This window comes from Glandiceps talaboti, chromosome 1 (assembly GCF_964340395.1).
Source record: "Glandiceps talaboti chromosome 1, keGlaTala1.1, whole genome shotgun sequence".
NCBI classification, from domain to species: domain Eukaryota; kingdom Metazoa; phylum Hemichordata; class Enteropneusta; family Spengelidae; genus Glandiceps; species Glandiceps talaboti.
In genome coordinates, this window is record NC_135549.1 from 22,687,342 (window position 1) to 22,705,053 (window position 17,712).

The window sequence follows — 17,712 nt, forward strand, 5'->3', positions numbered from 1 at the left end:
CGACGAAAAGCAGAAAAAAATAGGAAAAAAAGAAAGAGAGAATAAAAGCCGATTGTTTGCACAAGGATTATAGATAGCTAAGATTTATTGCCAGACTAATGATATAAACAAAAGATGTACCATCATTGATTTACATTATGCTAAAAAACACTTGAAAAAACATAGACAGAGAATGACAAGAACAGATATTATATTGAGATTCATTTGTTGTTTACCTTAATAAATATATTCAAGAAATGAAATTGAAAACCAGGAGTATGTAATGTGATAGAGGAAAAGCTCACACAACTGTTTTGAATGTGTACACAGGTTCTAAATGCCCTGCCCTGGTTTGAGAAAGATGATAGACTGACGTTTTCCTGACGATATTAGCATGTGGTGAAAACCACTCTGTACAAGATATCACTTGTAAATGACACTCATCAGTGACAGCAACCCTACCTAGGCATGCAGATCTGTGTTTTTATGTGTCTCTTTAAATGCATAAATCTTTTATTCCCAAAATCCGTTTAGTGGAAACTAAGAGGCAATTACCCTTCCCCACCCCCACCGTACAAGTTGTATGCCTTGACCATCCATAACTGTATAATATGTTGCACACTATTCCATGTTTCAGTTCCCCCAGTCACATTTTTTGTGTATGTGTTAACAGCTAGAATTGTATCATAATTCCTTTTCTCACTTCATTTTTTATGTAATGCTGTCACAGCTCTTAGAATTTTTATTGTACATAGTATATCCTTCCCCAGGAGATTTCCAAGGTTAGTTTCCGCAAGCCAGTTTAAAAAAAAGAAGAAGTGAATTGAATCACAATTAGCATGACAAATGTGTTCAAAGAAAGATTACAAATGCAGTAATTGTGAGAAGAGTGGAGAAAACCAATGAACATACAGTATTATGAATTCCCTATCATATCATGAATCTATCAATCAGTCATAGATCTGACACAGTTATTAAACATTACCATAGCAACCATGTAAAATAAACAAATGATATTCGCATTGATTAATGTCCAAGTTCACCTTCAGATCTCTACGCTGTGTACTGTAATTAATTCATGTGAACAGTTCCTTTACAAATTTAAAAAAAAAAATTTTCTGTCTCCAAAGCAATTTATTTTTTTAGATATCTTCATTTTCAGTTCTACACTCTTTTTATGAATATGTTGTTATTTTTTAAATCCGATTTTTTTATTCCTTAATTTCAATATTTCTGTTGCTTTCCTATATCATACACATGTATTTGTATTCATGTTTATATTGTTTGGTTTATTTTTGTACCATTTCTTCCAATTGTATATTTTATTTTTATTTTAAAACTGAAACTTTACAAAATGGAACAAATCCATAACTTTATGTTGGAACACTCATTTAAGTATTTAAACCTCGATGTCTGCATCCCACAGTTTAGGATAAGTATCAGTGTCATCTTATGACTGTAGCCGTAAGGATTATATAGAATCATTCTTTCATTCAGGATCAACCTTTTCTAACGTTCGATCTGCCAGACAACTGTTTTTTGACACCCAGCTTTCAATCCTAAATTCAACATCAGCCTTCAAGTAACTTTCTTTCTTTTTTTTGGCCGATACGTGAACAGATCTACCCACATTCCCCCAAGTAATAAAGTGTTTCCCTACTCAAAATAATGGTCAAAGGTATGGAAAGTCAAATTTGATGATTTTTTTAAAGCGTGCATGCTTATACTAAAGCCCAGACACTTGTAGTTCTATCACAGGCTAGTGCTAAACAACATTGTCTGGCCCGATAGCCCAGTCTCTGGGCTAATAATAGTTGTCCTAAACTGTGGTGTACACTATGTTGTCTTTTCCTTTGTACTTTCTAATAATGTAACTTTTCTTACAAACTTAACATATTGTAAATGTTTGTTTTTGTAGGGGTGCCTTTTCAGAGGTAGTACTTGCACAAGACAAAGCCAGTGGAAAGATGTGGGCTTGCAAGTGTATAGGTAAGTACCAGTGTAACACCCTATACGATAACTTAACAGTGACACCAACCAACAAGAGAGCAATCTTGCAGTGTTGACTTTCAAAAAGGGAACAAAAAAACCAAAACGTGTTGGGTTTAACTGGGTGGTTCATTGATATTCCACCCAGTTCAATTATTAAAGTGGTTAGACAGTTATTAAAATCTCCAGACTGACTTGTAACATTGACTAGTGAACTCCTAAAGTTGTTGTATAAGCTGTGTTGATGCATGAGTGAGTTCCTGAGTACTCTACTTCTGAAAGAGGTAACAAGTCCCTGATTAATAGTTGAAATGACATGGTGACAATGAGTGCATTATCCTCCCAGTAAGTTTATAAAAAAGAAGAAAGGTGCAGGTATATGCCATGAGTACGCACAAAGTGTCCTTTCCACTAATAAATCATAGCAGCTTTTTATATTCAGTGCATTTATTGAATTAATTTGAAATGTGTGATCATAAACATTATAATTACTCTATTATTAACTTTGATTGGACCATTCCTAAATATATCATTGTAAACTACTGTACAACCTCAGACCAGTACCCAATCCAGTTAGTCACAGCACACTGGCTTGGTCTGCTACCAAAGCAGTGCACATATACATGTACCAGCAGCTTGCCTCCTACCAATTATACCAGTTATTTACAATTAGGGGGAAACACAGATATGATGGTTGAATTTATGACATGTAGGTGTAGGTAGCACCAGTATAGACAATGTACTGACTCAGGTAGTTTATTTATGATACCATAGCATACACCAACACCTTTGAAACAAATACTTGTCACCCTGTCTGGCTGTCGGGGAGTGAATTTTGTAATCTCTTGGTCCTTGGATTGTCACCTATGTGTAGCTATGTCCTGTAAAGAGCAGGTTGTATAATAAATCATCTCCATGCTTGACTGCTTCCTACTTTTAAGTATGTACTTGGACATTGGTAGAGTAGTCAAGCGTGCAAAGTTTCTGGTGATCACACCACCCTAGTAAAACATAATTTGTCTATTGATTTCAAACATGTACTGTAAACATTGAAATTTTCCCTAAAGAAATATTTTCGCTTATTTCGTGGAAAAACAAAAATGTGAACATAAGTAGTGACTAAAAATTGCCCACTTGTACATGAACACAATGTACCAGTCTCTGAGTCTGGTAATTTAGTCAAAATCAGTCTTTGAAAACTAGCTGAATGCTGTAAAATCGTCAAATTTTCTAGTAGCGAAAATGTCAAGGTTTACACTGTAGTTTGTTTTCCCTAAATGCTTCCCCAAATTTGTGATGTTCAGCTAGGGTATGCTTGATACCACTGAGTCTCTCTCTCTATCAATGTTAAGTAATTGGTATGTTTAGCATTTTAGGGTAGGGATAGTTTGTTTACCCAAACAAGGACTGGTTCAAAGGAAATTAGTGCAATTCTAGACTATATAGAGGTACTGTGGTGGAACCAAAATAACGATACGATGACTAACTACCTACCTAAAACTAAGATTTGGGTTTTTTTGTGAGGGATCAGAGAAATACAGCCTCACAAGAAATTATTGTGAGTCACTGATCTATCAAATTGGCTCAGAGGGCACACTGCTGTACATGTACCTTTGGTTTGGTGAAGCATTCACTTCATACATGCATGGATAGAATAGCTTATACACATTCCATCCAAGCAGCTCAGTGCAATGTTCTGTGACAGTACACATGCGAGTCATGTAAAAATAAAAAGAAGTTTTACCAACCTCTGTTAAAAGTTGTTGTTGGTAATATATCATAATATTCAAATTTATTAGTGTACAATTTATGACAAGTAATCCTTAAAAAAATGTTGTGTAATGTCCAAGACATTTAGGATCAACACATGAGAATCTTAAATCAGTATTTTATATCAGCCCATGCTAGTTCATAAATTGTTGTCTTTTGTTAATGTAGCATGTAAAAATACCGTGCATACTAAGACGGGTTTGTATGTAGGACACCAGTCAGCCTACTTTGACCAGCTTTGGTGCGATATTAAGGGACTTTCTGCAGTTCTTCTTCACGTCAACTCAAAAGGGGCATAAAATGTATTTTTAGATTTAGTGTTTGTTAGCAGAATAAGGGTATCATGTAGAAAAACACAGATGGCTTATGGTAGTCCATAAAACTCAACAACTTGTTCTTGTATCTTATCTTTGCTTTTTACATTTAATGGATGGGTGGGTAGGTTGTACATGTATCAGCTAAGGCAAGGAAGAAGTTCGATTTTTATAAAGGGAACATTTTTTGTTGTTAGGTAAACTGTGCATGCATGTATGCAGAAACCATTGATGCATTGATTTGCCATTGTACCAACAGGTTAATTTGTTAAATCTTGTCCAATTCTAGATAAAAAATCACTTGGAAGGAAAGGTGAAGAAACACTTGAAAATGAAGTTGCTGTCCTTAGAAAGTAAGTACTAGTTTGCTTGGAGTTGGTCACATGTTTAAAGAGCAAATGTTATGTTTTAGGATGAAAATGTCAAAATCTTCTGATGCTTTTGGTTTAACTCTGCATGATCTTGATACTTGAATATATTTTTCTGAAAAAACTTACAAGCAGTCGACATATAAATTTTACACAAATTTTTTTTTTTTTTTATAAATTTGAAATACACAATGATATTTGAGTACTCTTTGTTATTTGGAAAAATAGAGGGTTGCATGAACCACTTTTGAGTGGATTACCCCCTAGGTAAAAAACTCTTGACCTATCTATGTCTATACTAGTACATGTACCCTGACTTGAAATGTTAAACTTTCATGTCATTGTGGATACTGTACACTAAGTCATATGACTCCCACCATGGTTGCTTCGTAGCAGGACATGAAAACTTGACATACCAATTCAGTGCTGCATAGACAACCCCAATACCTTTGGGTTCCCCCCAGGTCAAAAAAATCATGACTTTCATGTTCATGCTGTGCAGTCTTCATACTCCAGTGCCTTGCTTATTACTTTAGAACAGTATGATTGCATTACACAGATGACACCACAAATGTAATGATATACAAGTGCTATGTGCTATATAATACTCTGCTAAGATTTTTACAGTGAAACCAGGACATGAAACACTTTCAGTTTTTTTTTCCTTCGTTTTATCACATGTAGATATCAGTTACAATGTTTCTTGTTTATCATTATCTGTATGAACTATTGTTATGTTTCTTTATCTTTGGGGGTTTGAAGTTACTAGTAAGTGTGTTTGGTGATCAGATATAGGCAAGTTAACATTTCTGCCACAATTTTTAATTGATTGAGAAATACATAGGAAGGCAGTCAGAGAAATACATGTAGGCAGCCAGAGAAATACATAGGAAGGCAGTCAGAGAAATCCATGTACAAGAATGCAGAGAAATCCATGTAGGAAGGCAGTCAGAGAAATACATAGGAAGGCAGCCAGAGAAATACATGTAGGCAGCCAGAGAAATACACAGGAAGGCAGTCAGAGAAATCCATGTACAAGAAGGCAGAGAAATCCATGTAGGAAGGCAGTCAGAGAAATACATAGGAAGGCAGCCAGAGAAATACATGTAGGAAGGCAGCCAGAGAAATACATGTGGGAAGGCAATCAGAGAAATACATGTAGGAAGGCAGCCAGAGAAATACATGTAGGAAGGCAGCCAGAGAAATACATGTAGGAAGGCAGTCAGAGAAATCCATGTAGGAAGGCAGTCAGAGAAATAAACAATTGAGATAAAGAGAATGGAGCAGCTGTGATCAGCTGAGAAGTGTTAGAGTAATAATTTATATAAATATGTTAGTTTATAGAAGAAAATTTAATTTGTGGCAATTACAGTATTACAAGAGTTTTTAATGTTATTGCACATGAAAGTTACATAACTAAATATTTGTATTTTTTTTTGTGGGAGGAGGAAGGGGGAGGGCTTATATTTTACTGGAGTAATTCTTCAAAAGCAGCTTGTCAAATTATGCTGTTACAGTGGTGTGTAGTACGTAGTAGATATACATGTACATGTAGTTAATATGTGATTTTATGATTTATTGATCTTTTTTGCTAGGTGAAGATTTTTGAAATTTTTATGAAAGTTAGTGCGTTAGTGGCCAAGATATGGCACTTACAGTCATCGATGTTTTACACTGTTTGATGGTTTGTTGTATTTATTTATTGTCACAGGTGTAACCACCCCAACATTGTCCGACTACATGATATTCATGAGAACAAATCAACAGTGTTTCTGGTGATGGAGCTGTAAGTACACAATAGTTTAAAATTACATAAGGAGAATTCATAAAAAAAAAAAGCTTGTGTGTGTCAAAATTTTGAGATTTCATTACTTTCGATGTATATGTCTAAATGTATCTGCTGCAAGTGAAAGTGCCCAAATTATGGTGTAGTCATATTTAATAAGTATACGTGTATTGTTAAAGGTAGTCTGGAATCCATGCAAATGGGGGTTTTGAATTCTTTATTTCTCCAGGGAAATCAAAATACAAAAATCCCCATTCACCTGGATTCTAGCCTATGTTAAAGGGAGAATGGTCTTATATTTGCTATGATCCCAGTAGAAGCGCGTCTGGTACCGCCAACCTGTGAGTCGCATCCTCTGTACCATCTTTGCAGATCTGGCAATTGAAGGCAGTGCTACAAATACCAAGATCTCAAACTTGCGTTTCTGGATGCGTGTCTGTTTCAGTGTCTGTTTTGTTTCCCATTTTATTTAATTTTGTTTCATATTTGCTCTTTCTTTTGATGTTGTTTTTGATTGTCACTGTGTCTTGGCATTACTAGTGGATATTATGAAAGTATAAGTTGTACGGTATGGAATGTGAAATGTTGGAAATAGTCATGAATTGAAAGAAAGGAAAGGAAATGTACATGGATTCAGAAACAGACTTATACCATGTGGTGTCTGAATTTAGTGTTGCACTGATTATAATGAAGTTGTTCAAGATTCTGAAGAAAAAAATCGTTTGGTGTAGTCATTTGTTCATTATATAACATGTACATGTATGCTATTGGAAAAAGTGAAATGTTCACAATAGCAAGTCATCCGTTAGCCTAGAATCCAGACAATTTTCAATTTTGATTTGGGAAATAATGAATTCAAAACCCCCAACCACATGGATTCCAGGCTAGTTATCCTTATAACGAACAAGTGACTATAACAAACCTGTTTTTGAACAACTTGTATATGTGTGATGTATAAAACATGGCTATTATATACTAGTACATACATTTACTGTATTGTGTTATTGGTGAAAACATCCTTATGTCAAGAACGACAATATGACACGGCAAGGTAAGCATGAGATCATTACCTGTCATTAGTTGATCCAGAATGATTCCCTGGATACATCCTGTACTGCCTATATCTGACTTCTCATTCAAAATGTTGACCTTAAACCTACATCTCTGTGTCTGACTAATTGTCCCTTGAGATAGGTAATACTTCATGTCCTTGTCAATAGATGTCCATTCTAAGTTTCATTTCCCATCACAGGTACAAAATAAACTATGTAGTTACATTCCCCTCAGACACCATTAGTGTATTCGTAAACAATGATGTAGCAACAAAGGTAGAATTTTTTTAGTGGCCTCTAAAACTGTAAAAAAAAAGAAAAAAAGACTCTTGTGCATGTTATTGTTAATACTAGATAGTGCAATTGTATGTTTCAAGATGGCTAAGGCCTAAATAAAAAAATTGCTTGGTTTGGGTTTATACCCGACCCCACCAACTTTTTCATGCTGACCCTAAACTTTTTTTTACGTAATTGAGAAGAGAAAAAATAAAATTGTGAAAATTGTGAAGTCTCACAAGAAATAGTGGATGCAGAAACTGACATCAACTTAAAAAGACAATGTAGAACTGTTCTTCCAATCTGTAATGACTGTAGTACACATCTGATGACAAGAAACAAATAACACAGAGGTCATATGGAAAATAACAGAAAACATAACTACTTGAACTAGACACTTGCATATGAATGTATAAAAATTAAAACAAACAAAAATCTACCTACCCCACCTATTCTAAAAGTGAGCGTAGTCAGAACCACATAATTTTTTTTGTTAGCCCTAAGTGACTTCTAAACATACATGTTATACTGTTAACTGCATGACTGTATAGAAAGCTATAACGTATTAAATCTAGATCGATGCCTTTGGGTGATTGTGATGTTCACCAGAACATAGTGATTATGTATAATAGACTACATGTAGCAAACTCTTCTATCTGCTCTATTCCTTGTATGTTATTGATATCATTAGGATTTAAATTTATTCAGTTTACTAGAGTTTGACTCTGTCTACCTTATTGATAGATACCCTCACCAGTCATGGCTTTCTGTGTTATTTAACAGAACAGTTGAAATTAAAGAATACAACATTAACATGTTTTGTTGTGTTTTCATAATTTATGAAATCAGCTTATGGCAGATACATGTATAGCGGTTTTAAATTACTTCTTGTTCATCATTTTTTGTGTGATATTAAACCATCTAGAAGAAATACACCAAGACAGATTCATCGTCTGTCAGTGCATCTGTCCGAGTTTAGTCACTTTAATAGCATATGGTTTATTGTCACTTCTGTGTAAGGTTAGCATTTGGGGTCGCCAACATAAAGGTTTGTTATCCCCTACCAAATGCTATAAGTAATGACTCCTATCTCATTTTATCATCTGCTAGTTTATAGGGAGTGAATTTAAGACATTAAACAAATTAAGAGACAAATAAAACAGAAAGGGCAAACATTTCAAAAAGTAAATAAATGTCAAGGTAAATAACGAAGCTTAGTTCAATCATCATGCACTCAAATACAAAAGTGAAATAAAAAATTGAAGAAATTACAAAAAAAATTGCAAAAATTAATTCTGGTAGACTGAAAAATTAGGAGGAATGTTGTAAAGCGAGGACAAGGTGAGGTAGATGTTTTTCTGAATAATTAAAAAATACATTTGATATATTTGTAATTCTGCCAGACTAATTTATTGTACCTGTGTATAAAGGTGTTGAAATTATGCAAGGAATTTTTATATCGGTAATGGATAGTTAATATTTAGACATGGAATGTTGACTGCAAATATGAATTTAATGTAGAAATGATTAATGTAAATAATGTTATTCAATTGCTAAACCACACTGAATAGTTATATGAATGTTGTTGTTATGCTAATATAACAGATATTTAGAAGGCCAGTAGTTGGATATCAACAGAAATATTATGAACACAGTTTTGTGAGACTTGACAGCAAGAATGATAAAACTCTCAAGGTCTGCAGTAGACAATTAATCGTTTCAAATTTGCCAGTCCATAGTAACTGTATATTGTTGTCTACATGGTTCTTGGAATTATAAATAATGGTATATTTTTATTTACAATGAACACAGTGTACAAGAAATAAGTGGTTGTAGACTCAAAATAAGTACATGTACAGATTTTAAATTAATCAAATGATTATTTCTACATTATCTCCATAGTTTGCTACATCATTCATATATTATTCATACATTTATTTCTACAATAACATTATTCCTTCATATGTGTACATTATGTCTGGATTTGACATTTATTTATTGCTACTTAATTTCTACATTATCCCTACATTTATTTCTACATTATTCCTACTTAATTTCTACATTATCTCTACATTTATTTCTACATTATGTCTACATTATTCATAATTTAATTTCTACATTATCCCTACATTTATTTCTACATACATTAGGTCTACAATATTCCTACTTAATTTCTGCATTATCCCTACATTTATTGCTACAATATGTCTACATAATTCCTACTTAATTTCTACATTATCCCTACATAAATTTCTACATTGTCTAAGTTATTCATATATTATTTTTACATTTATTTCTACATTATTTCTACATCATTCCTTCGTTAGTCCTATATTATTCCTACATTACTTGTATTAATTGTCTCATATTAGAAAATGGTGCTTTTATAAATTCATTCATTGATTGATTGATTAAAACGGTTAAAAAAAACCACATCCCAGAATTGCATAATTAATCAAGTCGCTGTAAGAATAATGGACAGATAAAATATCCCCCTTTGTAGAAGCAACTACTTACTGTATTGAGCTACACAGGTACATTGCATACATGTACGTAAAACCATACATGTACGTGAAACCATTATTTAGTTGCCACTCATTTTGAGTATGGACTATTAAGATGTTCTTGTCTTGCAGAACTTCTATATTTAGCATGTGTATCTTATTGTCTATAATATCTGTCTTGTATTAGATTCAAATGTCAGGCGTACAATAAAACATTATTATCATTCTAGGGAAGTCTTATTGTATATGAGAGTGAAGGTGATCGCTATCACCACTAGGAAGACAAAATACAGCAATTTCAGAGTTTGATATTATAAAGGGTTAAAACGAATACATCATTCAGATATATGGGCTTGATATGATAAACTATGATTTCATAATGGAAAAGAATTCTTAAAAAATGACATTAACCCTTGCCACCAAGGACGATATTTCATTCTCTTCGTGTGTTATCGACCAGCTCGCACAAATTTGTTCTACAGCAGTGATATTTCCCCAGCCAAAATTTTAGATTTTAATTTCATTCAAATGTCAAATTAATTTATGGAAGACATAGAGTGGCCTTAATATGGTGGTGTACAGAAATAGAAAAGTTGAATTATTAGTATTTTTTCATGGGTAATATTGTTTTGAGATGACCGTGTGCAATATCGGTGATGTTAGTGTACTGCTATCTGTGGTTATGGAGTCATTTCTAAAGAGAGATCTTCAGAGTTGATATCACTGATAGCACTAGACTATGATTACAATTTGTGAAAGGCTGAAATTGGCAAAATTGTGTCAACATTCTGTGTATATTACGGTAGATTTATGTAAGATTGAAAACAATTGAATTTCAACCCCAACTTTTTTGTTGCGTTTCTAAAATCTCAGAAGAAAAAAAAGGAACACACGCAGACTACATAGCATTGATAAGACAGTGGTATTGATTGTGAAGATCCGAATAGTTATTTTACATTGTGGTATAATGCAATATCTTAAGATTTGATAAGATTCTTGAAATCTACCTCTAATCACCAGATTAGAGAGGTATGTAGGATCAGGGAGGAGAAACACAAAGAATGAACTCTAAAATGACAATCCAATGACTACGTAGATGCAGACTATAGGTAAAGATCGTGGCATCCTAACTGCAGGCTATTCTCTCTTTAACAATAGAGAATAAAAAAAAACTGACCCCTTAAAATTTTGGACCTTGAGAATGTAATGGTCTATAATATGAAATGATCTAAGAACGTTAAAGATCTAAGAACGTTAAAGATCAATGTATGTTGATTCAATAGACGTCTATCACTGTATCAGATTATTAGTTCTAATCTGTTAATGTGTAACTCTTTTACTAAGTTGTACATGTTTTAAAAGGGGGAGGGGGGGGAGTTGTTCTCCTAAATTATTTTGTAGGCCAGGGCATAGTCACATTTGTTTACCTCAACCAAATATACAAAACTCATAAACAGTGTACTGTCAATGGGCTGTGTCAGGTAAATCAGCAGTGAACTCATTTCCATAACAAGTGACCATTGTGTTCAGAAGTATGGGAGTTTAGCATTCTTTGGATAGGACAATGGTTAGAACTGAATCAGCAAGACATGTACAACCAGTCTTTCAAAGTAAACTACTCTTATTTCCATGAGAGGGGGGATTTACTCTTAATAGATACTAGGATCCCCATTCATACTGTTCAGGTTGTCTTCCATTCAGCTGTATATAGTTGGTAGTTTATCAAGGCACTTGATCGATCTACAATCTTGATTCCTCTTCAGAGTTTCTGGAAGCGTTTTCAGCTTTCAAGTTGGAGTAGTTTTTGGACGTGGTAGTGTGTATTTAAAGATATTTAAGACTCTCTCCGTCAGTGTATATGTTCTTTGAGAATTAAACCCGCAAGTATAACTGTAGATCCTACCTGATTAATACAGTTTGTATAAAAAAGATTCTCTTAACTATGAAAGGACTGAGGAAATTCAGTTGTTGTGTTCCTCTATTCTGAAATTATTACAGATGAATTACAAGACCCACCATTTTTCAATAACTTTTCATGTGTCCAGTGACAAATATTCTCAAAAGTAAGAGTCAATGAAATTTCTGTTTGCAATGACAATGATACATTCATAGTTTTCTTGTTTCAGTGTTGATGGAAGAGTTTGAGATTTAGCGAAGTAAATGCGTACTGCTGGGAATAATACAGAAGTCTTGCACAGGGGGATTATATGTTGTGTTGAATCTTTTCAAAATCAGATAATGTGAAGCACTTGATAGGTTTATTCTGATTGGTTAGAAAACTAAGGAAACAAGCACAGCTTTATAAGGTTCATTCTGATTGGTTAGAAAAACAAAGGAAACAAATACATGTTGGCTGTATTGTTAACAAGTGATAATGTATATGTAAGTTTTCCAATCGGAGGCAACCTTGTAATACTGTAGTTCCACATCACCCCAGGAAAAAAACAGAAAAATGTGAATAATGGTATTAACCAGGAAGGATCTAATATGTAAAATAACAAGGAGAGTATTAGAAGAACAGTTGACAGTAAATCTCCACTCTTTAATAGTATTTAAACATTCCATTGAAAACTGTGCAAAGTAGAGACACAAATACTTAATTATTACGCAAGTCAATCATTAGTGTATATATTGATGCTGGCCAAGTAGATGTTGTTTAAAAGCAAGGCATAGGTACATGTACACTGTCCTAAACACACAAACTATTAGTGTCATCCAGCAGGTACAGCAATTTTGTTGACTCTGGCTCTTTGAATTCTTAAAGCTTAGTCATGTCATGGAATATCTAGGGTTTTTACTAGGGATGGGAAATATGTGAAATGTACCTTTGTTATGTTATGTTACAAACAGTGTACCTGGGTATTTTACCAGAGTTCTCCTTCAGAATAAAAGTGTACAGTGTAACGGAAAGTTCTGTGAGTTTTTACCTGATTTTTACCCCGCTGTTAGCCTACCAGGGACTCATTGTTGGTTTTCAAATCTGGCGATCATCTACATGGAAGAATGCTATATTTGACAACCGAGACTTGTAAAGCTATACCCCTGCTGTTGTACAGGGTTCCAGACCATAGCAAAACACTGGAATATTAACTCACAGAATTCACAGTATCATTTATATACCCCATGTTAACTTATCAGCTAGGGGTACAAAACGTTTTGGTGATGTGGTTCTTTCCAGTTCAAATTGCTATATTCCTGGATGTTTATGAGTTAAAAGGTTAGCTGAATGTGTTGAGTGAATTTGTGCCGGAATTTGACTTTGAAAAAAAAGACAAAAATGTTCATTTACTACAAACCATTGTGATGAATATGTAGTAGTTTAATCTCTAAACTCTCTGTTATCATAACACAATGATTCCACATCTATCCTTGAAGGTTTTCTTGTCAATACCAACACTGTTATCACTGGAAGTAATGTACTTCCACCTCACTGCACTTGACCTTACAACACAAACATACACAGACATATTTAAATGAGGAGGTAAATGAAGTCAAACAGGAACTTGCTAAAGTGTCTCTTATCAGTGTTTTTGTTAGGGGCAGTTAAATAAGCAGGTCAAATCTACCTCAGTTCCCCTGTCATTTTGCTGAGGTTCCCCATCAAATTCATTGTACAATGCGTTAGAAGCTATGTTAGTTTTACCATATGCCCCCTTTCTGTTCCTGGGGTTCCCCAACCTTAGCAAAAGCACTGTCTTAAACATTGTAAACTTTTCAGATAAACCTGCGAGAAACAGTGTAAAATCAAAATTCAGGGCATGTAAGAAGAGAAAAATCAACTGCGCTATAATAACCGATGATGCTGTCTTCATTAAAGTTGTACATGTATTCCTTTTTTTTTTAAAAATGACTTTGACATGACCTTCAAGTTAAGTTCAGCCAAGCCTTATGTAGCAATGCATTGATCACATATTTCAATTCCAATGCCTAGTTTAGTTTGAAGTTACTGACATACTTGACAAAGGTCACAGTGAGAATATTCCTTTGCGGTTTAGCAATGACACAGTATCAAATATCTTAAAGTTAACAAACACAACCCTTCTAAGAAACCATACTAATAAATCCGATTCCATGATATGATTCATGCTCATTTTATGTAGTGAGATGGTATTTGGGGTCAAAGGTCAAGAGCTCTACATATTTAGTTTTGAGCTTGTATTCCAGCATAGACCCTTTCGCCTAGGGTCTATGATTCCACATAGTGAGAACAATGCAGAAGGCTGAGTTTTTCACATATTTCATGTTTCCTTGCTGAATTTTGAGAGCTATATTCAGAGACTGGAAGAAGGCCTAAAATGAAATGTTCATTTGTGTAAAGTTAGCATCGTGTACATTCTTTGCATTGAAAATAAAAAACTTACATATATTAAAAAACAAACAAACATATTGCAAATGTACATGTGTAGTATCAGTGCTTTAGCCATTCAGTGCTACTGAACTGTACATTGCTCTGGAAATCGACGCTATAGAAATTTGATTGATTGATTGATTGATTGATTGATGTCAATCATTGACAACCTAACACTTTCTCAAACTACACTATGTCTTTCTTGTATTACAGTACATCTATCGTAGTACACTTTTGCTCTTAGGGTCAAGAATTAATTACTTTTGGTCAGTAAAACATTTTGTTGCACAATGTTATCTGTTGTGTATTTCCGATAACCCAACCGACGCGACCCTAGTTTAAACCACCGACCCTAAACATTTTTTGAACATTTAAACAAAAAGAAAATAAGTTCTTTGTCGCTTTCTTTCTTGGGGATGTCACTACATATTTTATAAGAAGGGGTATTTTGACTGACATTTTGTTTGGTTTTTTGTCGAGGCAAAAATACAAAAATATTTTCAAAAATATAAAACAATTTTTAAAAAAATAATGTGAAATAAAATTGTGACCTACCTACCCTATTTTCTGAGGCCATCATGTTATAGGAAACACAATTCTTTTGTTGCATAATTGTGGTGTGTAGGACTACCTTTATAATCTACATGTAAATCACATCAAAGTTTCCTGATAATTTCCAAAAAAATGAAGCATTGTATATAAACTGCTTTGGTCCAACTTAGCTAGGTCAAGACATATAACCTGAAAGTAGCTATAACAAGTACTGTTTCCTTTCACTTTAGCCTAGAGACCTGTAGTAGGTTTTCCAAATCATTTCCATTGGGGTCTGTAGATTTGAAAGCCAATGACAAGTCTCTGCAGGGGGCTACCATAAATGTACAGGGACTTAGATTTATAAAATTACTATCATATCATGAATTATTTAAACACCATTTATCTTGAATATTGAATAAGTTATTTTTGTAATTGGGTGACATCTTATCATGTGATCTAATTTGCATGGGTGATTCCATTAGATGTGTAGGTTGCTTGAAATACAATAGAGGGGATGTTGTCTAGTTATAGAACAGTGTATTATGAGATTTTTTTTTTACTATTATTTTTATGTGGATTTGTATGTGCCATTGCTGTTTGTCACAACAAACGTCAACATTCACAGTTTTTCTATGTATCTATATCTGTAGTTAGGCCAGTGGCCAGGTACTCTGAATAAAGAACATTATATTATCATTTTTGTATGTTTTTTGTTTGTTTGACAGACTACTGCTAATTTGATGGAAATTATAAATTATACAATGTTTATGGTCTAATAGATGTATCTCTTTCACAGATCACTGCTAATTTGATGGAAATTATAAAATATTTATGGTTGTTAGATGAAAATTATACAATAATTATGGTTGTTGAATGAGTTTCTTTCACAGAGAAATGATAATTAGTTTAAATTAACAAACAATAGCAGTGTTTTGAATGACATTGTTATTAATGTTATTGTAATATTATTATTGCTACCTCTATGCAATAAAATCCAACATGTTGTTTTGATATGCAAAACATGTCCATAATATTAGCTCTGAATTGCCATCACCAGCGTCTATGCTTAGGGCTGGAAACCCCGGTAACAGGTCAAAGGAGAACATCTGGTCAAACTGGTATAGTTTCCCCCATATAGTAATGCCATACTTTTGTTAGGGAACCCAGGTAAAATGACAGAGGAACTTAGGTACATTTTATCTACTCGCCGCCCAAAATGCTGATAATGCTAATCCTTATGTGAAACCCTTCAGTTACATTTCTGCATGTTTGTGTTTATTTAGGAACAGTCTCAGCTATGCAATAAACACTCACATACATACATACATACATACATACATACATACATACATACATGCATGCATGCATGCATGCATGCATGCATGCATGCATACATACATACATACATACATACATACATACATACATACATACAGACAGACAGACAGACAGACAGACAGACAGACAGACAGACAGACAGACAGACAGACAGACAGACAGACAGACAGACAGACAGACAGACAGACAGACAGACAGACAGACAAACAGACAGACAGATACTGATGACAGACACTGATGACAGACACAGACTTATGGAAATGCATATTTTATTTATCTATATGTACCTCTAGGAAATCCTCATCTCTCAATTATTAATGATTGTTTTACAATGTTTAAATACACTTTAGTGTCAATAAACTGACAAATAAAAGAGTAAATACTTACATGTAAATTAACATAATTTATGATATGTAGTTGTCAAACACTGTTAATTGATCAAAGCAATATTTCATTCTGTCACAGCTTTTAATATTCTCAGTAGTGACACAATAAAACAGTCACCATATGTTGTAATTGCATTTCGTGTCATTATTGATATGTTAAGTTTTTTTTTTCTTGTCAGTATTGACACAACAAAGTACATTTTTCTTGTCGGTATTATGACTATAAAGTATCATTCTTGTCATGTTTACACTTTTAAGTGTATTTTGGTAAGTATTGACACTGTAAAAGTATTTTTTTGTTGCCTGCAATCTATGATACAATGAAGTAATCTTTCTTTTCCCTTCAAACAGTGTTATGGCATAACGATAAAAGTAAGACCCATGAAATGTATTGCAGACACACACACACACACACACACACACACACACACACACACACACACACCTTTATCGCTGCACATTATTTTAAAAAACCATCGCAATGCCTGCTTCAATGAAAATCCTTCCAAGGCTTAGCTGAATAGCAATGAACGAGCATACACAACTATGTTGTCAATGCATAAAAATGTTAAGTCGACCAGTACGTATTGTGAGTTGAGAAAATATCTGAGGGGTTAGACATACACTGTCACAACAAATAACAATAGCGGTGAACAACTTTCAAAGGATTTTCAGACAATGCTAGTTTTACAATAGAACTTTAAAAGTGGAAGGCCACAAAACAGGTCTAGCCAAGTTACTGGTTGTGTGACCTGCCTGTTATGTACAGTACACAGACTTACAGTTGTTACTTTGTTGTAAACAAACTACAAGATAACAAGTAAAAACAGGTCTAGCTAAGAATTGGTGCTGCGATCTGCCTGTTACACACAGTGCACAATCTACAGTTGTTCCTTTGTTAACAAACTACAGGATAGCAAGTAATGATGGGTCTAGTCTAGTTCTGCCGCAGTGACCTGTATGTTATGACGTGCAGTCGGCGCAGTCGTTGTAGTCTAGTTCCTATACAGTATCGTTACCATTTAAACGGCCACTAGTACCACAGTTGGTATCCAGACTACAGTCATT

The 17,712-nt window shown here is 34.0% G+C and overlaps 1 protein-coding gene across 1 annotated transcript in view; it reads left to right on the top strand.

Moving 5' to 3' along the window:
• LOC144443089 (calcium/calmodulin-dependent protein kinase type 1D-like) overlaps window positions 1-17,712 on the top strand; it is a 115,565-nt gene that overhangs the window by 1,394 nt on the left and 96,459 nt on the right. The window contains exons 2-4 of the mRNA XM_078132466.1: window positions 1,898-1,968; window positions 4,342-4,405; window positions 6,132-6,206. Of these exons, the coding sequence (XP_077988592.1) occupies window positions 1,898-1,968; window positions 4,342-4,405; window positions 6,132-6,206 (210 nt within the window). The remainder of the gene's footprint in view (window positions 1-1,897; window positions 1,969-4,341; window positions 4,406-6,131; window positions 6,207-17,712) is intronic.